The 25,439-nt window shown below is 37.7% G+C and overlaps 3 protein-coding genes and 1 long non-coding RNA gene across 8 annotated transcripts in view; 3 read left to right on the forward strand and 1 right to left on the reverse strand.

The window, feature by feature from the left end:
• Positions 1 to 25,439, reverse strand: part of nf1a (neurofibromin 1a) — an 89,266-nt gene that overhangs the window by 16,528 nt on the left and 47,299 nt on the right. For all 3 annotated transcript variants that reach the window (XM_007573396.2, XM_016661412.1, XM_007573395.2), the window contains 5 exons: positions 7,685 to 8,117; positions 7,217 to 7,557; positions 5,139 to 5,341; positions 3,492 to 3,685; positions 3,267 to 3,407 (listed from right to left, as the gene is read on the reverse strand). In XM_007573396.2, the coding sequence (XP_007573458.1) occupies positions 3,267 to 3,407; positions 3,492 to 3,685; positions 5,139 to 5,341; positions 7,217 to 7,557; positions 7,685 to 8,117 (1,312 nt within the window). The remainder of the gene's footprint in view (positions 1 to 3,266; positions 3,408 to 3,491; positions 3,686 to 5,138; positions 5,342 to 7,216; positions 7,558 to 7,684; positions 8,118 to 25,439) is intronic.
• Positions 399 to 10,177, forward strand: LOC103152784 (uncharacterized). 2 transcript variants are annotated; one of them, XR_477752.2, is made up of 3 exons: positions 399 to 574; positions 8,275 to 8,441; positions 8,576 to 10,177. It is a non-coding gene; the product is annotated as an uncharacterized LOC103152784 (long non-coding RNA). The 2 variants fall into 2 exon arrangements; XR_001658813.1 differs by having other exon boundaries at positions 400 to 574; positions 8,280 to 8,441.
• Positions 11,319 to 16,066, forward strand: LOC103152783 (protein EVI2B). The gene is made up of 2 exons (XM_007573394.2): positions 11,319 to 11,969; positions 13,326 to 16,066. Exon 2 carries the CDS (start codon positions 13,368 to 13,370, stop codon positions 14,370 to 14,372), a length of 1,005 nt encoding a protein of 334 aa, XP_007573456.1. The 5' UTR covers positions 11,319 to 11,969; positions 13,326 to 13,367; the 3' UTR covers positions 14,373 to 16,066.
• Positions 16,879 to 24,055, forward strand: omgb (oligodendrocyte myelin glycoprotein b). Of its 2 annotated transcripts, XM_007573393.2 has the most exons (3): positions 16,879 to 17,920; positions 21,503 to 21,700; positions 22,059 to 24,055. In XM_007573393.2, exons 1-3 carry the CDS (start codon positions 17,886 to 17,888, stop codon positions 22,993 to 22,995), a joined length of 1,170 nt encoding a protein of 389 aa, XP_007573455.2. In that variant the 5' UTR covers positions 16,879 to 17,885; the 3' UTR covers positions 22,996 to 24,055. The 2 variants fall into 2 exon arrangements, with proteins under 2 accessions (XP_007573455.2, XP_016516899.1); XM_016661413.1 differs by lacking the exon at positions 16,879 to 17,920 and having other exon boundaries at positions 21,612 to 21,700; positions 22,025 to 24,055.

Consider the following 25,439-nt stretch of genomic DNA (forward strand, 5'->3'; position numbering starts at 1 on the left):
TGGTAAGTTAGGTGGTCCAGAAGTGTTTTCTGAACAGGTTAGGCAGCTGATCTGTTTTCACGTTGGCCAGGATTCTCTTGCAGAAGAGAATCCATTTTGCTGCCTACAGGAAGTCACATGTGTCTTAACTGAGCCTTAGAATGACTTAATTCAAACAATTGCTGACTCATTCTAAGACCACCTCAAAAAAGCTGGTCTGAGGAAACCATCTTCATATTGTGAATGTATTTATTGCTGTCCAGGCGGGATCAAATCAGCAACCATTGCAGCAGTTTGGTGAAGTTACTTTAAACCCGCAGCAGAGCAGCAGCACAAACCAAACACTGCCTGCCATTTCTTAGGCAACAGTCTTCACAATGACCACTATTCAAAGTAGTACTGATGTGTGCCATAATAGGAGCCAGGCCCAGAATTTTCTATTGTGTCTGCCTGTGTATGTTGTGTTTGTTTGTCTGGGCAGAAGGCTGAAATTGACACAAAGCACACAGATGATGGATAGTGAGTGGATGAGTTTTTCTTTTTGCTTTCTGTAAGTCACTAGGAATTCACTGCTTTGGAATTGCACTTCTACCATGTAAGTAATGATTATAATTCATGCAGACTTTTCACAACAAAACTTCCAACGTTGTATGTATGCACTGTGTTTTGTGAAGAGTTCTGTCTCCTGTCTCTTAGGATGAAAATTTGACTAGTTTTGACATCTTAAAATAACCTTAAGTTAAACTTTGTGTTTTTATTTTTTAATCAAACAGTACATATTAAGTATGGCCTCAAAAAAAAAAAACATTAGCAAAAAGAATTTTTAGATAAGTCTACAAATAAAATACCTGGTAAAATAGTTTGTTTCGCTTAGCCACTAAATATCTATGAACAAGATGCCTCCTGGGTTTACTGTCACTAAATTTATGTTTAATTTTGAATGAGCCAGCAGAGCAGGAACACAAATATTAAACTGGATTGAAAGTGAAGAGCTAATTGTATCACAAACCAATGAAACAAATACAATTTTCCTGTCTGAGGTAATCATGAGGTGGTATGCTTTCTAAAGACGGCACAATTCTTAGTATATTTTAGCAACTATAGAAAAGGCATGGAACATATATATAAAAAAACATATCTATACTTTAGTAATCACCACCCATTGTAGCAAGGAAATTTACCAAGCTCTTCTGCTACGGAGGACATTTCACAATGATTCATGAGCGTAACATGATAGTTTGAGACACTGAGAGAAGTTGCTCTAAACAGCAACAGTCTTCTTCCAATGACCTTCCAGTCTTTTCAGATTCTATATCCTTTGTGGTGAAGAGAGTTGAAAGTCCATCAGAATAAAGTCGAACACCATGAGTTTATCGTATTGGCCTAATGTTGGTATACAGAAGCTAATTTCTGCTCTTCAGGATTCTAAAACTACTTCCACCTCTAAATGTTTGCAAAAGTAAGCAATCAACTTCCAGTGCACAATGTCTCTTTTACAAAACTTACATCTTTCTGATAAAGCAGACGATGAGGAGCAGAGAACACTACACAGTGTCTGCTGACTGCTTCTTCTACGCTCAGTAAAGTGGATAAGTACATCTAAAATGTATCTACTGACATGTACTATACTAAATATACTATAAATATACTAAACCATTTGTTTCATACTCTGATCTTTTATTAAGTGTACAACAGGTTTGGACTGTAAGCTTCAAATTTCAGAGTAAATCGGTTTAAATATGACCTGCAGCACCACAACTATGGTGTTTGGACTGGTGGATTCAAGGACAACATCAGTATCTATGGAGAGCACAGATAAGCTGTGAAATAAGTATTTAAATGTGTAATTAATTTATTAAAAACTGGGAATACAGATGTAATTTATAAAATATAGAATGAATTATATGTGCCTTTAATTAAATGCACCGATTTATTTTTTAGAAATGAGATATTTCATGATTTAATAAAGTACTACATGTCACTTGAACTTCAACCATCAAACTCAGTGGGGGTGGAGGGGTGGGATCAGGGCAGCTTCTATAGAGACGAACATCTGATCAGCTGCTTCAAACAGCAGGTCAAGGAAACTTCTTCCAAAATTTCTGTGGAAATGTTTATAACCCTCCTGGTTTGGGGTGGATCAAGGCCTGCTGGGTTTTGTTCCAGGGAGATTTAGCTTGACTGATTAAAACAAAAGTAAAAGAACATCCCCAGAAAATATTCATGAAGGAGAAACCTAATATTTAATCCATCCCAAAACCTTTCTGAGTTTCAGTGTATAGAAAAAAAAAAAAAGCAACGAGCGACAAATGCAGCTAGTTTCTCTGGTTTGTTGGATACTTTGGTGAAAAAACGGGAAAGCGCTGAAAGCAGTTATAGCAAACTGTGAGAGTTGCTGTGAGCATCAGTCGATACTCAAAATGAAAGGACTCGAAAGCAAAGAAAAAACCTGAACGGAACATCCCTGCTTTATTGTCATTGCCCAAAGACACAATACTGAAACTGGCAATGAAATGTCATTGACTGACGATATACTATCATTGATTGATCCATAAACATTAATGTTGTTTCCACATGTCAACTTGACAGTTCTCCATCTCCGCTGTCCACCGGACTCTCGGTTTTGCCATGTCAGCGGTTCTTTGTTTGGGATTCCCCTCCGTGCTTAAGTCACCATGCTTTCTGATTGGCTACCTGTCACAGTCAACAGGTTGCTTTCTCGTTCCCAGTTGGGGAACACCACACACTCTGCCATATTCGGCCCAAGACAATCCCACATGTTGAATATCCCAGATTTTAGACTGGAATGGTCCCAATGTTCCACTGACTGGACCGGATCAGTCTTAACACACAACACACAGCAGGATGATTGGTTACGACTATCCTAAGCAATATTAGAATGCCAAACGTTCAAAGATTTAAATCTTTGAAACTTACTAGTTGATCATTAAATGATCATTATAAGGAGGATAATGACTAGGATGAACACAAACCCTGATCTCTGACTGTTCATTACAAAATGTGCCACATTATTAGATTTTTTTTAAAAGAGCAACTTCTGCATTTTCTGTCAGTGCAAAATGTAATAAGGTTACATGATGCGCCAGAAACTATTACAAAATTTGTTCCAGGATTTTATTAAGTTGTTATGTAACATTTTCTAATTATTTGCTTAATGTAGTTTTAATTACTTTTTATTACATTTTGGAGGCCAGATTTTTATTACGTTATTGAAAAATGCAGCACTACACATGACCAACACACTTCTGATTTGTGGAGAATCTTACCTTATTGGACACCAGTTTAACATTCCCTGAAGCCAGAGCTACGGCAGTATCAGCCATGACCTCTGCCTTGATGGAGCCTAGGCCTCCCGTGGCACTAGTCTTGATAAAGCTGTCTAACACCACATCAAGCAGATCCGTTATCTAAAGATAAGAGAAATGAGTCCCAAAATGACACAACCTTGATGGAATGAAAAGAGGTTCTCCATTTGTTGGGCTGAAACTCACTTGGCCCAGGCTGCCCCAGATCTTGGCCTGGATGGAGGGATACATCTGTTTTTCATTTATTGTCATTGTGATAAGTTTGTCCAGGATGGCTGTGACACGCTGACGTTTGGCATCATCATTATGTTTGCAGAAGCGGACCAAGTTTAGAAGCCAGGGTGTCATGTACTCCAGGCAGAGATGCTTGAGCTCAATACCTGTAAGAAAACATTTAGAACTTCTGCTTAACGTTCACAGAAAACACAAGTATTTACTATTAAATATTAAAAGTTTGCTTGGCATTTTCCCATTTTTTTTTTGACACTGTTGAGCCTTCCTTAAAGTCCTGCTATCCACTGTAACTACAATTGCCTTCCAAATCATAGTTACTGCATGTAGTTTTAGTGCATGTTAGGAGTTTCAAAAACTTTGACATCTAATTTAAAAAAAATAAAAGATAAAGGACACACTTGTGCATTAATTCTATGAAGTGGGGGTCTCCCTGCAAACTATTAGGCATCACTAAAGCACAAAAATGCCATTACAACCACACCACCGTTTACCACAAACAAAGCAGGCCTAAGCTCCAAAGCATTGTAAGAAATACCTCTGCTATTTTTGGATAGGGGTTAGGGTTTTTGTGAACCCCCCACCCTGGAAACTTACATACATCAGCCGCACCGGGCTACAGGCCGCTGGTATCTCTACCGCTCTCGGTTTTCCATAAGGACTCAGCAGATGGCAGCAGAGAGCTGCGTCCTAATAACTGCTGGATATATTAAGGACGCAAATCCAGTTTTGTTCACGCCAAGTTTACGTGCAGCGGCTTTATTTCCCTCCTGTAGTGCCAGATCGATACTCTTCAACTTAGAAGCTGCATCATATGAGTTTGAAAACATTTCTCCGTCGTGCCTGCTGCTAGCATGTGGTTGTTCTAAATGAAAATTAGCACGTTCCTCTTTGATTTCCAATTTTGACTTCCAATGATTCACTTCCTGCTAGAGAGCCCCCTGGTGGCTGAAGAAAAATCCACAGAAAAGCCGCATGTTCAAAGTGTAGGAAAAAAGTAGCAGCTAATAGTCCGGAAAATACGGTAGGTGAAATTGGATAATTTCCACGGCACACCTCAGGGTGATGACGATCACTCACGGTACACTAGTGTGCCGCGGCACAGAGGTTGAAAAACACTGATTTACACAACATTTACAGCTATATTTACTGGCAATATGGCAAACACAGGCACTTAAAGAATGAAGCAAGTGAAGCAACCAGTTTTAAAAGTAGGCGAGAAGCAAACTTATGGTTTTGCTTACCCACTTTTCGACTCCAAAACATATGATCTACTTCTGCATTCCGACAGTCAGTCTTGGTTCATTTAAATAATCCTGTTTTTAAACTAATTAAAAAATAAATGGTAGAGATATTTGTAAATTTCTACTCTACCCTCTACTTTGAGTGTGTTCAGTCCAACACACTCATTTCAGAAATAATCCTAATTTAATCTCAATATAATCAAAATTCCTTGTGAGTTTCAGTAGAACAGAGTCTGTGTGAATCCAGTACCTCGCAGCATTCACTCCTCCTGGACCAGCAAATTGCTTACATTGTGTCAAGTGTCAAATACCTACTTCGGGTAAATGCCATGCTAAATGTGGTTCCAGCATGTCTTACTGGATTTGCTGAAGCCAGAAATGCATTCCTCCAAGAACTCCAGTGTCAGATGCGGCTCATTTGCAGCAAGGGTCTTGCTGATAGAGACAATAAAAAGTGTGTTGTTCGCTGGGATACAGAGACCGGACGTCTCCAACAGCTGTCCCTCTATCTTTAGGTTAAATGTGCAAGTCAAAGCACAGAGGAGATTGTAGGCTGCAGACCTGGATGTGGAAAAGACAATGAGTAATATTTGGTCAAGTCAAGTATTTCTATACAAAGTACAGCTGATTTTAATTCAATTCAACATGGACTGTGTTTGTCACACAGATCTGTGCCTCCTGGTTTAGCTCTGCATGTACGACAATGCAGTCATACGTGGATCAGCCATGCTTTTGGAGCTCAATTAGTTTAATGTTGACAAGCTACTATGGCTGTTGTAAACGATTATTTTAGTAATCAAGTATTCTATCAATTATTCCGATGATTAATCGAATAAACAAATACATTGATAAAATGAAATACTGATATATACAGTGATCCCTCGTTTTTCTTAGGGGTTGCGTTCTGAAAATAACCCGCGATAAGTGAAATCAGCAAAGTAGTACCTTTAGTTTTTACAGTTATTATACAGCATAATTAAATACTCTACATTGAAACCAAAGAACAAACGCTGTTTTCAGGTCAGCGGATGTGCGTGTTCATCAATCGGGCCTTAATGTGATCTGGAGTCATGTCATTAAAGCGTCTCCTCCAACCTGCCCCGAGAGATTCACAGCTGGATCTACGGCAGAGCGATGGATCTCATCAAGCGAGCCTCTGGTCGGGTTTTGCGCTGATTCTGGCCACAGTTTTTTCCTCAGGCTTTCAAAGTTTTTAGCTCTCATCTCCTGAATGGCCAATCTGTATTACTTATATTTAAATACCGTAACGTTATTGGCACACAGGTAGAGAAGGAGCTCGGAGACTGTTTAACCAATCAGGACGCAGAACACAATGCACTGTGAAAAAAAAAAAACTGCACAAAAAAAATCAGCGAAGCAGCGAGACCGTGAAAGGTGAACCGCGTTATAGCGAGGGATCACTGTACTGCCATAATGGCAGTATTTATATCAGATATCAACATAGGCCCAAATTTTCAGATTTGTGCATCCCTAACAATTACTTTTTTGTAGTTTAGAAAATAACTTGCAACAGTAATAGCTCACTTTTTAAGTTAACCTGAACAAAAATTATACAAAAATCTTTATTATTATTGTTAAATTATTATTAAATTATATTTAATGTAATAATAAAGAGGCAGACTCACAAAGATGCTTCTAAAAACATGTCTATACTCCAGTTGTTAGTTTATGTTTTCACAATTTAATAGGTGAACTCTCACTTTGTCCAGCCATTTATAGCTTTTGTGTCCATGTGAGCGACTGGACTTGGCTCCTCCATCACACACAGAAACACATCTACCAGCTATGTATTGCCACGATGCGCTCTGCCACCCATTTGTTGCGACCAGCATACGTTTGTAGATTTATTTTCCGGTTCATCTATAAAGCTAATGCTACGTTAAGCATCAACTGCAGCACAGCAGCCCGGAGTGTTGCGTCTATCCGCTCCATCTGTATAAATACACTCGCTGCGTTCTTTCTGGACCAGCCAATAGGCAGCAGCTCCAGGAGGAGAAAGGCTGTTGTATTCCATGCATCGTGCCAGTCAATTTAAGGATGCCTACAGGCCTCCCGAAAAACGTTACAACCCCAAACATTATCAATAATCAATGAAATCCCCCAGACCAAACTTGAAAATTGGATGTTATGCTGCTAGCACTGAGCATTCGACAACAACTCAGGCAGAAGTAAGATTGTTGCGCAACACAAATAATTACTTGGCCGAAACAAATAATAAAAAGCCTTAAAGTGACTGCTGTTTTATTATTTAGTCATCTAAATAATAAAATTTAAAGATACTATGAGGCAGATAATTTGCCTTGAGGAATTTTAGTAATCGAGGTACTTGAATGATTCGAGAAATCGTTACAGCCCTACAAGCTACTGTGTTTTATGAGGAAATGATTTTTGGCTTGAAGCCCTTAAGCTACCTACCGGAGACTTGGATCAGAACTCCCCAGGTTGAGCAGAGCGATGTTGAGAAGAGTCCCGGGGACATCTTTTGGACGGATCTTTGTGTGCTGGGGAATTGAGTCAGGCTGAGACAGCTCCCAGCGAGTACGGATATGAATTATGGACTGGACAATGGCATCACACTCTTGGTGCATGAATGTGAGAGGTGTCCCCTGGTTGGCCATGGTAAGAGTAAACTGACTCTCATCCACCAGGCAAATTTCCTCAATCTCTGAGGCATAATAAACATCATTGAGAAAGACGGGCTGACCAAGCACCCGGGTCCGCTCAGCTGAGGTTACCTGAACAGCTGTGGAACCCACCTGAGGGGTAAAAAATATTCATAGGTTTCAGAAATCTTGTTCTTGCTGCACCCTTTAGAATGATCTAATTCTTGCTTGTTGATATTAACAATAGTAGAGGAAATCAAACTTTTCATTGCCACCGTACCTTTATTGAAACTTTGGTGTCTTTGTGAGCCAGCTTGAGGGCATTGTGGAACACTTTGAGGTCTTCTTCCAAAGTCAAAGTGGCTGCTGGGAGTTTCTGTTGGTCTTGTTCAATGTGTTCTGCCAACTTGGCTGGAGAGTCAATAAACTGCAGGCGCTTGCTCCCCTTAAGACCAGTCAGAAGCCTCTCATGATACTTGGTATACTCCCTCACCCAAGTGTTGCAGTTGTAGACATAAACTGCTGCCACATTCTCATACGCAAAGCCAGGAAAGACCACAAACCACTTGGATAGAAAGTCAGTCTTGAAACGATTGCTTGGTCCAACATGAGTTAAGTCTACAACTATTTCATAGGGCTTAGCGTAGTAAGGTTTGAGGGTGAGGAGTACATGGTAGATGAGCAGGTCACCATTAATTTGGCCTGTTTTGAACCTGAGGAAAGACAAAAATAGATATGGTAAAATACACACTCAGGTTTTTCTGTAATAAGTGCTCTTTAGATAGAACAAATACACAAATATACAAATGACACAAAGCATGCTTTGAAACATTAAGTGTCTAAAAATACTGATGCTTTTGCTTCTTTAAGAACAGCTCTTCAGCTTCTGTAGCTTCGGACCTGACACCCTGAAATAACCCAAGCAGAGAAAAAGACCAAGTGCAAAGGTCGAAAGGACCATTCACAGCAGTTCTCAAGTCTGCATCAGTTCATTCATCTCTCCGTTTCAACACACAGGCTTCTGGAAACTACCTTATGTAAGTATTCAACTAGAAACAATGCAAAAAATTTAAAGCAATGATAGTCAGTAAGAAGAAAATGTAAAAATGATGCAAAGATGACCAAAACTGGGTTGTAATTTTGCTCTCCATGATGATATTCTTTTTTTCAGAACATGATGAAAACCACCAGAACTCTGTGCCTGTTTCTCCTGTTCCTGCTCCACCCTGCTGAAGCAGACCAAGCTCTTTCTACTACCACCATAGATTTACCCACATCCCAAGACCAAACAGGCAGCCCAACATTTACAGCGGAGTCCCACCTCTCAGCAACTTACCATGAAAACCCAGCTGTTGTAATCAATGCCACTGGTGGCGACTGCTTAATTGACACTGAGATGGGTCTCATTGCTATTGGTTCAGCAGGAGGGTTAATCCTCTGCTTACTGGTTACAACATCTGTGCTTGCATGTCAGATCTGTGTCCTTCAGCACCGGGTCTACATCCCCCGAAGTCGCCGATCTAACACGGACATAAGTGGTACTCACTACTGGGAAGCAGATCAAACAGAGATAGAAGGGCTGGTTGGCCCGTGTGATACCACTGTTATGCTAGAGGAGGTGAGAACAGACGGTATGACTGACATACAGGAGGCTAAGGAGGAAGCTTGGGCAGGACTTGATGAAGGGAAAGCAACTTCTACTGAACCTGAAGAAAAAGTCTTTCAGATCCAGAGCTCCAGTTCTAAGGATTCCTGTTTGGAGGTCCCCAAGGATTTGGAAGACATGCCTCTTGTTGTATGAAATGGTAACCAACCCCTGTCTAAACAGACCAAATTTTTTATGTTGTCTTTATTCTCATTTTTTAGAAACTAAAGTTATTGTAAAACATAAAGCTACTTAGATATTAAAAAATTGGGATTATCTCTAGAATTTAAGATTCATTTAAACTTAAAAAGAAACCAATAAATTAATACTGATGGAAGATTACAAATTGTACAGTTTTTGAAAAAGTTGAGCTGTCAAAATTGTTTCTTCACCAACAGATTCAAGTTCAAATATGAAAAAAGTGTTAATACAAAAAGCAAAGTTTGATGTTTGAGTTGTATGATGCTACAGAGCTACTTAAACAAATAAAGGAAAAAGAAAACACTGAAATAAGTATGTGAGATACTTACTCATATTGATAGAATATGAGAAATCTGAAAGAATATTTTAAGCTTTCAGTTAGAACTGAGTTCATCCTGGCCAAATTAGGAAGAATTATTTTGACATCCCAATGTGTCCAATTTCAATCAAAAACTTCATGAGAGATTGTGGAGAAAAAACACATTTTTGTTGTGTTCATAACAGAACAGTCTGTTTATAAAGTGGCCTTTAACCTCATCTGACAGTCAATAAGTGCTTTAGAGTGTTGCTCTTATTCATACTTTTTCAAACAAACTTATGCAGCTCCTTGTGCAAGCATTTATGCCACTTCACAATTATGCAGTACTTTGTGTCTGGTTATCAAGTAAATCCTAATAAAATAAGGTTAGTGACTAAAACATGACAAAATATCAAGAGTTCAGGAGACAATAATACAACATGCATTCTCTTCAGATAGCGCTTTTTTTTTTTTTTTGAAGTCTCCAGGGTAAAAGGGTAACGGTATGGATCAATGGAAAGGTTGGGGATCAGTACCAAATTAGAAAAACCTGAGATATGAAATAATATTGGTGAATGTCTCAATAATGATATGATTTGTGATAAATAAATTTTTTTTAAAAAGCTTTGCGATCTTTTTACTTTGAGTTCATACCAAACATAGACTCTGGATAATGTGTGGTCTTTACATCTACTATGTGAAAAAAGAAAAACATAACACCTAAATAATTATGGGTGCACCAATTGTAGTTTCCTGGCCAATTGCCGATTACCTATCTTTAAAAACCCTGACTTGTCGATTCCAATTTTGGCTGTTAGCAAATGTTTTCTCTGAAATGTCGCTAAATATACCAATTCAGTCACCGAGTTGGCAACAGTGGGGTGACTATTGACATGTCTGCAAATGTGCAGACATGACCTGGTGGGCCGGTCTGTCAACCAAACCTCTAATCGGAGAGCAGAAGAGGACAGCAGTTGATTTTTAGACATTTGCTGAGGTAGATAAGATCACTGGATAATGTCGTTTTCATATTTAAGCATCGGCCGATCACTGATCTCCCAAAATTAAAGAAATCGGTGCCGATAAATAGGTGCACCCCTATAAATAATCAAACAGGTATTGCAGTCCAGCCAAGAATCAAAAAAACGTTTTTTGGTCCTCATGTGTTCACACAAAGAAATTTCGGTTGGTTATTCTCTTCACAGGTGCAGAGAATAATAAGTGCCAGTCACACGTAGAACTTAGGAGCACTAAGTTGAGGTGGGATGTATAAAAAACACAAGTTACAGTTTTTATGTCGTCAACCGACAATTGTATTTGTTTCTCTCAGTGGAAGTTGTTTGAGTATACACTGGGGCAGGAAATATTTCAGAGTTCTAGGGAAAAATCTGTCTCTACGTCTGGTGGTGTGTTCTTAAGATCCTGTACCGCTCCCCTGAAAGAAGCAGAACAAACAGTATATTGATCTCCAGCTATTCGTCTGGCCTTCTGGATCCGTTAACATGTCCATACGTAGGATTGGACTTTGGTTACCAGAACATAAGCACTCTCTTACTAAGTTGCAGCTGTGCAACAGCAAACAAAAAAACAAACAAACAAAAAAAAACAAATCAAAGAAATGTAATCAAGATGGGACACAGCTGACCTCATGTGCAGTCAAAGCAGTTCTTAAAATGCAGATGACCTAAAACTTAGAGTTATATAGTTGTTCAACCAGAGCTTCCAAATATCTACATACGAACAAAATTTTTGGTACCCCTTTATCAGTGACCAACAAGCCCAAAATAACTTGAAAGTGACAAGTTCCAAATTAAAATTTACTACCATGAAAACCAGACATTGCTTTTGAAATGTGGCTCAGCAGAATCATAAAAAAATCAACTAATGAAACAGATCTGGACAAAAAAGGTGGTATCTCTACAGACATATTACGGACATATCGATGTACGTCCTCTAATTAATGTTATCTTATATTTCTATAAAGGTTGAAGTCCTTAAACATCAGCAAAAAAAATTGCTGCAGATGTTTTAGGAGTGTATTGCTTTATTTAATTACTGTAATCAGTTATTTTAACTATTTTAATGGTGGATTCTTACATTAGTTTTGACAGAAAGTAACTGGAATATTCTGACAGGAAACTAAAGAGAAGTTAGATTCTTTTCAGTTTTGTCTTACAACAACTTTACTCTTACCTAGGGTTTCGCAAAATAGTAGGAGAGCACACATGGTTGTCAGTTTAAAATGTCTCATTTCCTGTCAGTGAGGAAAGCGTCAGTTTCAACATCTCAAAAAGGTGGGGTTATTTTCTGCTCTTAGTTCCTGCTTTCCTTCAGTCAACATTATGTTAAGCCTAACAGGTTAATCTTCGAACTTTTAATACATCTTGATACCAAACCCGGGTTATCCTAGTAGAATCATAGGTAAGTACAAATTTCTGAACCTAAAGTAATTTTTATTGTCTTAAAAATTAGGTTCATGTTCAATGGCTGTTTCTAGAAAAGATGTTCAAGATGCAATGTGATCTTATAAATACAGTAAAACTCAAATTATTAATTAGCTGCTAAGCAAGATCAGATTTTATTCAAATATTTGAACTGACTTTCAAAGGCTTTTGTAAAGTTACTTTTCATACATTTTAAGACTCAATAAAGAAAACATTTTCATATCTTTATTGTTGAAACTTTGTAAACCAAAGAGGACCCATCGCTTGCATACAGAAAAACAACTGAACTGTCCAAGCACGGGCTCCTCTCAGAAGGCCAGTGGTATGATGTTCTAAGTGCAACTGTTTTGGTTGCTTGTAGGAAAAATTGCACTTCTGGTTCAACAAGCCAAACACCAGGAAGAATATAGGGTTAATTTTCATCAAGAAGATGAGGATCAGTGACGTTTGAGAGAGTATTGATGACCTACAGTTGACTTGCATTTGCAGGAAGCCATCACTGAGGCCAAATATAACATCAGTTTAAGAAAAATAAGGTTGCTTTGTGTACAGGGTATGATGTGCTTGAGTTCCTAATCTGTCATAATTCACCTTGGATTACAGGACATATGAAATCCAGCAAACATGTAAACAGATTTAACTTGCAAACCTGCAAAATTACAATGTCAACCAAATGATTTTAAAATCTTTAAAACAAAGGCTACAAAGATAAGTACAGCTCACTTGCAGAGTGAGCTACTTCTGTGTTTCTGTTTTTAAAACACGGAAGCAGCTTAAAGAATGTGTTAATTAAATAAGTTTCCCTTCTGCTTCCATATGCTTTGTAATGTTTTTTTATTTTTTATTTATGCAGGTTGTCTCATTGAGATCCAAGATCTCAGAAAAACCTGTTAGCACCATGTATTATATATATTAGTACATGGAAAAATTGAATGCATTTAAAAAATGTGTAATTTATCAATTTATCATTCTCCTAGGTAATTACTGTAAGACAGGGGTGTCCAAAGTCGGTCCTCGAGGGCCGATATCCTGCATGTTTTAGTTCTCTCCCAGGTTTAGCACACCTGCATCAAATGATGGCTCGTTAGAGGCCTAAGGAGAACACTGACTTGCTGAGGAAGTTGTTACTACCACTAGGGAGAGAACTAAAACATGCACGATGCCGGCCCTCCAGGACCGACTTTGGACACTCCTGCTGTAAGATATGAACCTGGGATCAACAATAAGAAAAACTTCTTTAGATGTATGAAGCATATCAAGTTACAATTCTTGGTGTTGGTTATTTTTTCATGAGAAGTCATTGACAATGAATCTGGATCTCCGTCTGTTTTAGTGTGAAACATCAGGTGTGTGTAACAGAAGATCTGAGGCCAAAATGATCAGCTTTACCTTCATTATTTTTCTGCCAATGGCAGCAATCAGCACAGTAAAATCTGAGCTGCAACTCAACACCACAGACATGACAACTGGCAACATGACCCAAAACACCCAGTTGGCAACACGACAGCCATCAACTTTGCAACAGCTGTCAGAGATTCCATCTGTCAACACAACAACTACCAGTGTTGATAGGACTACACCAGAGGACCCAAGAACCTCTACTCCTTCACTGCATACAACTCGGATGACGCCTCCAAGAATACTTTCAGTAAATAGTGAGACGGCACCAACTCTCACCAGTTCATCAAATACACCAACTGTTAAGTCTAACGTTTGGAAATCCATAACAATGACCCTGAGTAGTCAGACCAGTCAGCGAATCAACAATTCAACAGCACCTCCGGTGCTAAGCAACATTACACAAAACCGCGGCACACAGAGAACATCAACCTCACAGATAAAGTTAAATGAAGTGACCTCATCATTTATACCTACATCCAGATTGACGGCCATTCATACGAAAACCACGTCTATCAAGCCTGAAGAAAGAAAATCTAAAAGTACCAAGCAAGTTCCAGGTGGTGACACAACACAACCCTCCATCTCAGAGACATCAATCGTTGACAAGGCAAAGAAAAATGGTTCACAACACGGCAAAGTTGTGGCAGCAATAATAGGTTCAATGCTGTCACTGATGATTGTAGGATTTCTGCTCATTTACATCCGCAAAAAGAGACTTCAGAAGGAGCAGACGACTACTAGCTGGGCAGGTCCTTCGCCTCTACTGGATGGAGAAGCTAACAACGGCAATGCGGTATTGGCATCATCCAACCGAATTTCCCTGACCAGTTTTCTGCCTCACAGACTTTCAAAGACATTCTCTTTACTTCCAGAAACAAATGAGATGACGGACATCACTTCAAGAACCACATTAGAAGAAAAACACCAAGGAAGCACTTTTGGTCAAGCTATCGATGGAAATGATGCACAAGAAAAATAGTTCACAGCTGCTGTTCCAGAAGAGAACACTGGAAGTGAAACTGAAGAGATAGCTGTAATGTCTGCCGCAGGGTTCTCTTTAGTGAACCAACAGTCATCCTCAGACAAAGTCATTCTGGGTTTTCAGCTTTCACGGAAAAACAAAAGGTGGCCATACATGGTCATAAGGCCTCTTCTAAATCTCGAATCAAATCTGAAAGCTGTATGCACTTAGTTTCCTGTCTGAGACTGGATGTTGGGGCACTGTGAAAATTTGTGTCATGTTTCTTAATCAACATTAAAACAGCTATTACCATTATGCTCACATCAGCACACAGAAACTAAACCTACAACATCAACAAATATGACTATCAGAAATTATCTGAATCTTTTTTCTTGTGGAATTTACTTAGATAGTACAAAATACAACTGCATATGTTTAGATCTATCTTGCACTTTAATGAAAAGCAGAAGGAAGTGTTGTAAGAGGAACACACAGCAAGATACAATGTTGCTGACATGCCACATGCTTGATTTGCTCTCCACACAGTAATACAGAATCACTATGAACAAAAGATCTTCAGAACACCGTCACTAGACCATATGCAAGGAGATATAAACTTAATAGGTAGGATATCCTTTTAGGACCTGGAAAACTAAATATGGAGGTTTTTCAATCAGGTATTTCTTCTTTAACCACTTCAAAGATGTTTCATAACAAAGTGCAACACAAATGCTTCTTTGTCAAAGCTCTGTTTAGAGTCAGCTGTGTTTTGAAATGTTGAAATGGTTGTTCAATATGGTGGATAGATGGATGTTTTATTTGTCAATGTGGGGAAATTAATATCCGTCCATCCATTAAATCTGTTATCTTACACACTTAAAAATTAGTTCAGGCATGTGTTAGTCTACTTGCTTTGATCTATTCAATTCTATGAAAAAGAGAAAGATGGATAATTTATAAGGCGAGTTATCTGGAGCACACAAACTTATTTTTTTAAAGTGAAACATGATCAAATTTATGGATTGTATCCAATTAAAAAATGGTCAAATTATGTACAGAGCAAAACAACGGTTGCCAGAAAATAACAAAAAACTTCTCCTAAAGAAGAGGTTCAGGGGAGAAGAAAATTTTAGAAAACAAAATTAAATTTTAGAAAACAAAGCATGGACAAAAATGAGGATAATCTGCAACAGTATTTTATGCTGTGTAAATTTTAATACATTTTTAAAAATGACTAGTGCAAAAACATGATTGCAACATCATTTTAAGTACAAAAAGGGCTTCCAGTGGCATGTTGTTGAGTGATATTAAATGAGTGCAGGTGTTATGCATGTATATCGCATTATAAAGAATAGAAAGTAGTTTTTGGTTGTTTTGAAGTTGTAGTGCCATCTTACAGGAGTCTGTTGATTGTGCAGTTGCTGTAAACTAGAGTCTAATAAATTATTTGTGTAAATAAAACTTTTGAAAGTGTATAGAGTGAATATTTATGACATGGCTATCAAATTGCATGAAAAATATTTATAGTTTGGGAAGTATTTGGATTCTTTAATCAAGACTGAAATGAACAAAGAAACTGAATGAGTTAGTTGGGGATAAGATTTAATAAATGATGGCAACAGTAGTATTCGGTTAGTATTCCTATTTTTATGTCATTATTTCTCTAAGTTGACATTTGTTTTTAATGTTGGAAATAAAATGTTATCGTCATCTTTTGTCTTTCTTGTTATTGTTGGAATCATGGTCAAGAACACCACCATGCTCAACACAAAAATGGTTTGGGCACTGAATGGTTTTCTCACTGTTACGCTGTGTTTAGTTTTTAATGATGTACAGCACCCCCAGAGAGGCGCGGGTACTGTCCCCCACTCATAGCCTTATTCGGGTTAGAGTCCCTTGAGTAAAACGTGGGTTAGAGTCCCAGTTAAACAACGTTTAACTAAAGTCCTATGAGGTTTAGAGTCCCAGGTGACGGCGTTTCAACTAAAAACCTAGAAGTTGGAGTCCTTGTCAAATGCTTTTTTGACTAAACTCCCAGATCCGGTATGAGTCCCAGATAAGGACAGGGGTGTGGATGTCGTCCCACTTGGTTGAAAAGGGGTGCGGATTTTAATGTTTTTATCTTTTTTAATCTTTTTTTTATTATTATTATTATGTAAAGCACTTTGAAATGCCTTGCTGCTGAAATGTGCTATACAAATAAAATTTGATTTGATTGATTGATTGAAACAGCAGTAAATTATTCATTAATCTTAAATCTGCTTCACAGAAAAACAAAGAGAAAAATTTTTTTAACTTCATACACTGGAGTTTATGGATATATTTTACTAGAACAAAGGTTATTAACTTGCCAAAAATAATCCCTTTAAGATTTGCATATCAGCACATCTTCTGGTGGCTGGAAATGAGTCTGCCAGTCTGAATGCAATAGGACTTATACTTCTGAGGGGTCATTTCTATAGTTTCAAGCACATGTTTTCTGTGTAATTAAACCCTTTAGTCTGATATTCAACTCAGAGTTTATTTCCCTTATGTTGATTAAATTTAAGAGGCTATAAAGATTGAGTGAACATACTGTCTACTATTACAGAGATGTCAGAACTGCACAAAACCAGAATACACAATACCATAATATCTGCCGTGTATTTTCTATTTCATCACACTTCATATATGTACTGAATAGTTATTTTAAACTGCATCAAAAGATGCTGTCAGTTTATCTAAGAGCGACATATCGCTAAGCTATCGTGCCATCATGATCAATGCAAGCTTATGAATATTTTTTTATATTTCATTGGTTTGTAAAAATTCCAGAGAAAATATTACAACTTTAATTGTTCAATTCTAAATTATGCACAGCATAATGCTGGTGGGCAACCAGAGGCTGAGCCACTCAGTCAGCTGGTTCCATCAGCAGGAAAGGACAGACTGGAAGAAACAAGGGAACACAGTGGGACAAACCACCTGAGATGTAACTTCAAACTCTGGAAAGCAAAAAAGACAAACAAGTCCAGCCAGAGTTCTCTGCTCTAGCTACATTTCTTAAATCATTATGCTTGTCCAAATAAAGAGCTAAAGATCAGCTTAGGACCATAGCAACAGAAAAGGAAGAACTCTTAATTGACAGAGAAAGAGAATCACAGAAATCCAGCTCAACAGGTCTGTGAAATTACTAAAAAAAAAAAAAGAAATCACCACAAAGAAAACTGAAAATGCAGCATTGAGGAAAAAAAAAAAAGAGTCGCTCCTATCGAGCACACAGATTGTGCTTGCCTCATCAAAGGCCGAGTGGACTGGCTCTTAGCTGCATTTTTTCTCCCTCTTTCTTTCTTTCTCTCCCTCACCACCACATATTGCACTGCAACCTGGAACTCCCTGCATAACAGTGAGCCGGGCAGAAGCCGGGACTAACACGCAGCATTTACAGAGACACATCACTACATTCACAGCAGCCCAGAAAAAATGTTTGGCTTTATCATATTAAGGTGCCCAGAGGAAGACGAGTGGAGCTTGAGGAGTTAATGACCAGAGATGGGGAGAAATGGTGCCAACACTGAAATTACAAGGTGAGTGATCCTGGCATGACACCAGTAATGGACGACTCATTTTATGCATAGGATCGTTGATGTTGTAAATTGCTGAACCCAGGTTAAAAACCGCAAGCTGTTTTGTTTAGCAAATATCTTGATCTCGAGCAGAAGAAATGAGAAAAGCCATTTCCTGCCTGTCAAAAATGAAACTAAGATTAAATATATATACATATATATATACATATATATACACATATATATACATATATATACACATATATACATATATATATATAAGTAGGAAGGATATATAAAAAAATATATATATGCCTTCATCAAGCTAATAATGTGTTTGTTTCTGAAATTACTGCTCTAAATATTTTTGTTGCACTGCAGTATTTTTAGTGGCTGAGCTGTTTCCCAGAAGCAGAATTTAAAGTGCCACCACATACGAGCAGCTTGACTTGTGGTAATTGGCTGAGTCTAACTTTGGTCTTATTGCATGTGTATAATTATGTCTTAGAAGGAGGGGATGAAATATACTCCTAAAAAGCTGTAAGACGACAGGAGATGATGGCAAAAAGTTATATTATACACTTCGTCCAAGACACTCAGGCATAACTCTCAGTTTCATAAAGAAGCAGGAGAGAATGCAAACTAAACAAATGACATTCAAACATTTTTCTAAAACATATTGTCCAGCATAAGTATTGACATGAGGAAAATGATGAAAGCCATCAATAATTTCTTTCCCTCTCCATTACAATTATGCACTAGCTCGTGCAGGTAATGTATTTAAATCTCAATCTAATACTTGACAGTTTGTGGGAAATTTATGTCCCAAACCAAAAATAAGTGATGTATACTCGTAAGTGTGAAGAAAAAGGATACAAAAGAAAAGCAAATGGACATGCAAAAGGATAGCCCTTTTTTTGAAGGACAATTTTGTTTACAGAAACTTCATTCATTTTATTTGTTTTTTGTTTTGTTTTCTGTTTTGTTTATTTATTTTGGATATTTAAAATGTCTTCCAGTTCCAGTGTTTAAATGTTCATTAGAATTTAAAGTTAATTGATCTTTGAGAATGTGTTCTTGCATATTTTGACCAATATCCTCCTGACTACAAGGAAAAAAAAATATTGTCCAATCACCATTTTTTTTAATCCCACAGTCTTTGTAAAGTAATAAAAGGTTTTATGCACTTACTTTGTCTCTTCCCATAAAATGTGTTATTACTGATGAACGCCATTTTTATGAATTAGAAAAAGGTACGTACAAAAGTCCCACCTCTTCACATGTGGTATCATTGAAAAGCCCTAAATGTCCTCTCCAGATACCAAAAGGAATTAATTCAGTGGAATGCAGAGGGTGGGAGATATTCAAGTTTAGAAATGTCCTCTACAGAGGACAAAAATGAACTACTGGTAGTCAGGAGGCTATCATTACATTACTTGAAGATTACATCAAAACAACAATATCATTGTTCATCACCATAACTTCTGGGACAATTTATCATCCAGCAAATCAGTCAATCGCCTTTTGCTCTAATGTGAGTGCCAAAAAAAATAAATATGAAAAATACATTGGGTTTTTTTTTGGAGTTAATTTAGTAATATGAACATCAATGTGTCTGGGCAGAGATCAATGATTCCTTGAAGCTGTAGTTTGTGATAAAGTCCCAGATACAACTCCATGATAATACAAAATAAACTGGTCAAACTTTTATTTATTCTTGCAGTCATCTACCTTGTAAATGTCCACACAAACAGGAGGAAACAGTGTCAGCACTACAAGGCGTCTGATTTTTATGTACAAGTCAAACAGCCTATTGTGGAGACAAAATACACTGAGCCTTTTAACAAGAAACAACCGGGCAAAAAAAAAAAATAAAAATAAAAGCTAGTTTAACTGTAGATATACAATATTTCAAACTTCATGTGAGGCTTTAAAATGAGTTTGCAAGAGGAAGAGTGGATGTCTCTATCAACATTTCCTTTGGCTTAATGCAAGTAAGATATGAGTCATAACAGGCCAAAAAATGTGTTGCTCATTTTAAAGTAAATACTTAACTGTGACTGTATGGCAAATCTTTCTACAGTAGTCAGGTTTTAAATGTGAATCCAGCAGTAACTACAAGATGAAATGGATGGATGTACAGTTAAGAATGTTACAATAAGCAATAAATCATCTTTTTAAGGGGAAAAAGAACCTTAGTGGTCCAGAGGACTGTTTTTCAGATCAAAGTAAGTTCTGCATTTCATTTTGAAATCAGAAAGAGTGGAGAGACACATAATCCACACTACTTTAAACCAGTAGATAACATTTATAAAAATATATTTTTTACATATTTGTTTAAACTGTCACTATGTCCTGATTGTAGAATATGAGGCTGTGAAAAGGTCAAGACTACCAGTGTGCTGCAGATGGACTGGTAAATGGTCTGAACTTATATAGTGCTTTTCCAGTCATTTTGACCACTCAAAGTGCTTTTTGGGGTTAGGTGCCTTGCAGGAGGAAGATGGAATCAAACCTACAACGTTCCGATCACAAGACGACTACTCTTCCCACAGAGCCACAGTTGCCCCAGATGTACTAAAGGCAGAGAATCAACCAAACATTATTACAGGAAAACTGTAAGTTTCCCCGTCCATTGAGAGGAAGGAAGAATCCAGAGAGGGTTTACTTCCTACTGCAGCTTTAAGTCCAGTGTAAAGTTTACACAGTCACTGATGATTTGGGGCACCATGTTGGTTCTGGTCCACTGTGTTTTCTAAGATCCAAAGTAAATGCAGCCGTCTACCAGGAATTTCTAGAGCACTTCATACTTCCTTCTGCTGACAAGATGCTGATTTTGTTTCCCAGCAGGACTTGGTACCAGCCCACACTACCAAAGGTACCAAAAGCTGATTCAAGAACAGGAACAACAGGAATGGCCAGTAGACTTCCCTGACCTTTAACATCACAGAGATGATATGGGGTGTTGTTCAGGAGAAGAGAAGAGACATTTGACCCAACAATACAGATGATGTGAAGGTTGTCCTTTGACCTCAGCAGAACCACAGATTGATCCACTGCATGGCGGGCTGGATTGTTGCAGGGATTCATGCACAGAGCCCAAACCAAATGTACAGGACATATAAATGAACAAGCTTTTCAGAACCCTAACCTTTCCGTTTCAAATGCCCTTTTTTATTTATCTGATGTAGCATTTACATTTTCTAGGAGACTAAATCTTGAGTTTTCATAATGATCACAACTATAAGAAATAATAGCTTGAAATATTTCATTCAATGTGTACTGAATCTATACGAGTACAGTGGGTACAAAAAGTATTCAGACCCTTTAACATTTTTCACTCTGTTTCAATGCAGCCATTTACTAAAATAAAAATAATTAATATTATGTCTCATGAATGTTCACTCAGCATCCCACCTTGACAGAAAAAACAAAAATGTAGAAATTTTCGCAAAATAAAAACGCCAAATGAAGCCTTTGTTTACAAATTTGTCAACTAAAACTGTAATGCAAGTAAACATTTCTACACATAGCTGGTTTTAAACCATTTCTTCTAATTCTTCTGAAAACTTGATAATACATATCTAACTTTTGTTTCTCTAGAGGCCTCACCATGCTGACGTCCTCCCTGTTCCTTGTGCTGCTCTGTGGGCTTTTGGGAGGCTGGGTCTTGTCCGTCTGTCCATCCGTGTGCTCTTGTAGTGGGGGTCACCGTGACGTGGACTGCTCTTTCAAAAGCCTAACCAAGCTGCCACATGGCCTGCAGCACAACATCCGTTTTCTCAACCTCTCATTTAACAGGTAAATAGCTGTAATGCTACACTTCACCTCTCACACGTCTTATGTTAGACACTTACTCTGCATCTTGAGCAAGAGGTTAAGAAACAAACGCAGAATGATTCAAAATGTATTCTTCCCTAAAAGTACCAAGATTAAGGCTAGCATGAATTGTTAGATGGAAACGGTGATAAAAAACAAGTATCGTCATTCTACAGTGTATAAATAACATATTCAGGGATGATAAATTGATCTGTTTCAGTTATTGCTGAACACCTGTAATGCTTACAAATTAATTTTGACACGTATGCTTTCAAAATATAGCTGATTGTTTAATTTTATATACAGGAAACTGGTTGATGAAACTAGTCTTTTCTGACAGCTTGAAAGATCTTGGAGGTCAGCTCAGCCGCTATGATCACCTGCGAACCCTGGATCTCTCCTACAACCACCTGGAAAGCCTGCCGTCTGTCTTGCCACGGTCTCTATGGGACATCAAAGCAGCGTGGAACCGTCTACGTTCGCTTGACAAGAAAGATACGGCTTACCACTGGAACCTTAAGCTGCTGGACCTGTCGCATAACGCACTGGACAGAATAGTTTTCATCAACAACACTCTCCTTAGTGTTACATCCCTCAACCTCAGTCATAACAGATTTTGGACTGTGCCCACAAACATGCCTCACAACTTGGAAATTATTGATTTGTCATTTAACTATTTGGTTCAGATTCTGCCTGGCTCTTTGGATCGGCTTCCAAAGCTGGTTAAATTGTATCTGCATGCTAACCACTTCTCAGTACTGCCTGAAGGTATATTTGATAAACTGAGAGCACTGAAAACAATCACGCTTGGAGATAATCCCTGGGCTTGTGAAGAAGAAGACAGCATAACAAGAATTCTTAGATGGGCAGAGCAAACTCCTGCGACTGTGTTGGGGTGTCCCTGTTATACAACACCAGTCTGTGGACAAAGCCATCTGGCAACAAAGGAAAGACTCCTGGATTCTGCTCCACTCACAGAGTCAACCATGAACAATAGAGGAGAAGAATATGACGGCATGTCCACTGCAAGGACTGTTGTGGTGACTTCTGCTTATGAGACAATTCCTTCACAGCATAAGACTGGGTTGGGGATGTGGACCTCCTCTACAGGTTTCCACAGTGTCTCCAAACTCACAAGTACAACAGAACACCTGCTATCTTCCACTGTAAAGCCCAAGATGGCCAACTCCCGGAGCAAAAGTCAAAAAGTATTTGCTCAGATTGAAATGGTGCTTCTAAATATTTTTGTTCCAACAATAGCGTTCAGCATGTACTGAACTAAAGTCGCTTGACACACTAAATTAGACACCACATTACCTTTATGCTTACATGTGGAGTGCCATATGATGCCTACAAATGTTAGTAGTTATGTTTGCAATTGAATAGTTAGAACACAAATGCATGATCCTGTCATTCCTTGTGTGGGAAATAAAACTTCTCTATTGAGATCATTCGTTATTCGCCCTATAAGATTTTCAACAGGATTAATACAAAACTGGAAGCAGAACCACAAGGATTATAGTAGAGCGATATTACAATGTAACACGAGTTCTTCTTGGATTCCTCAGTCGAGTTTGGTTGCAGTCATCGGTATAGTTTAATATTTGATGAATATTTGGTAAAACTAGGGGCTAATGATGAGCCAAAAGACAAAACAAAAACAAAAAAAAACATTTATTTTTCTTTCATAGTGCTGTATAAAGTTAGAAACTTTAACAATATTTTCAATGAAAAAGGTTTCAGCAGACTTTTGAACTAAAACATGGGCTCAGGTTTTATTGCTCAATACTATTTTTACAATACATGATAGGATAATCCTTTATTAGTTCCACAAGTGGGAAATTTGCATCGTTACAGCCGAAAGTGGACAATACAAAATAAGAGCAGAATGAATGAAAAGCAGAAAGAATAAAAAAAAACATATAGTGTATCTAGAAATATACATATGAAAATACAAACGTATTTACAAAAACCTTAGGTGTACAAGGTTTCCCTAGAAAACTTGCTAACATCAGTTTTAAGGGCAAAAGGGCCTAGCATGGTAAAAACCAGCTCTTTGTTCTCTGCTGTTTGCTACGTACAGATGACTTGGGCTCTCTACTACAGAGAAACGATTGCTTCCAGGAGGCGTGCACTCTGTTGAAGATTGAAATGTTACCAAAACGCCAACGTTGGCCATGAACTATGTAACGCGCCAGTTGGATGCTGTTGAGCTTACTGGAAACTCCCTGCGTTGTAAACAACCATCCTGCACTGCGGAGAGACTGCCTGAATTATTCTGAATCAGATGTAACAGTAATCAGTTTGGTTTCTGTCAATTTGTCAAGATGCAAGAGAGCAAATGGTAACACTTTATTTGAAGGGGGGTGAATAAGACTGTCATGACACTTTCATAAACATGACATAACACATGTCATGAACATGAATAAGCCTTCATGAATATTTATGACTGTTGTCATAAAGCGTCATTCGGTAAATTATGACACTTTTAATACAAAGTTGACATTATTCAAAATGTCTTTGTTATGACAACTTGACATTAACCAGTAAATCATTACTGTTTCAACTTTACCTTTAATAATATAAAGTTACCTATTTTTTTAAAGTGCAATCAGTAATACTTTTATAATAAATTTATATCAGTAATGATTTCTTGGTTAATGTCAAGTTGTCATAACAAAGACATTTTGAATAATGTCAACTTTGTATTAAAAGTGTCATAATTTACCGAATGACGCTTTATGACAACAGTCATAAATATTCATGAAGACTTATTAATGTTCATGACAGGTGTTATGTCATGTTTATGACAGTGTTATGTCAGTCTTATTCACCCCCCTTCAAATAAAGTGTTACCGAGCAAATTAATATTTTATATTGGTAATTAAATTTTACATAATTGCTGTTGTAAAAGCCATAGTTTTTAACCAACTATGGCTTCTATACTTTATGAAATATTTCATCCTATTTGATGCTTGTCATAAATACTGCCGTGTTCTACAAATAAACATGGGAATTAGTGCAGTTTTTGTCATTTATTGAACTGTAAGAAATTACAGTGGCTGCAATGTGCCACAGCAAAGAGAAAACAACACCGAAAACAGGTAAAGAACAACTCAAAACCTTTATGTTCTGCTTTTCCCCACTCTGTCGGCTTTATACTACACTCAGACCCATTGCCATGGCAACTGACGGACAACATCTCAATGAGCCACTAGAGCAGAGATTACGTTCAAATGTATCAGGAGGAATCAACACCAAAAACCATAAAAACATTTCCCACACAAAGTAGTAGGTAAAAACCCCATAACAGAACATTCAGCCCGATGCTTAATCTGACCTCCAAACCTTAAAAAATTCCTTTGAAAAAATAAAATCCAAATGAGCTAAAATTTTCAGGATGCTTTCCTTGAATTATTCTCCACATATTTTACACTCTATGTATGAACATATATTCATATCCATCACTGTTTTTGCAAGTTTGTCTTTTAACATAAATATCTGTATCTTTCACAATCCTTTGACAATCATGACTAAATTGCTCACAATTGTGTGGAACACTTCAGTCTTAGTCATTCTGCAAAGTTTGTTAAGAATCTGTGCTTCTTTGTTTGAATAACAGGAAATTAACCTTTGACACCAAGTGTTCTTGATGTGTAAAGTTGTTCTATGCATTTATACTTCAACAGAACAGGATTAAAAAATTTAGCATAAATGACAA

Source organism: Poecilia formosa, unplaced genomic scaffold (assembly GCF_000485575.1).
Source record: "Poecilia formosa unplaced genomic scaffold, Poecilia_formosa-5.1.2 Scaffold328, whole genome shotgun sequence".
NCBI classification, from domain to species: Eukaryota; Metazoa; Chordata; class Actinopteri; order Cyprinodontiformes; family Poeciliidae; genus Poecilia; species Poecilia formosa.

Coding starts and splice junctions, on each gene's coding strand:
- LOC103152783 (XM_007573394.2), top strand. CDS start 13,368: ATGATCAGCTTTACCTTCATTATTTTTCTGCCAATGGCAGCAATCAGC.
- omgb (XM_007573393.2), top strand. CDS start 17,886: ATGGGGAGAAATGGTGCCAACACTGAAATTACAAG. Junction 17,921..21,502: donor GCCAACACTGAAATTACAAG/GTGAGTGATCCT, acceptor TTGTTTCTCTAG/AGGCCTCACCATGCTGACGT. Junction 21,701..22,058: donor CTCAACCTCTCATTTAACAG/GTAAATAGCTGT, acceptor CTTTTCTGACAG/CTTGAAAGATCTTGGAGGTC.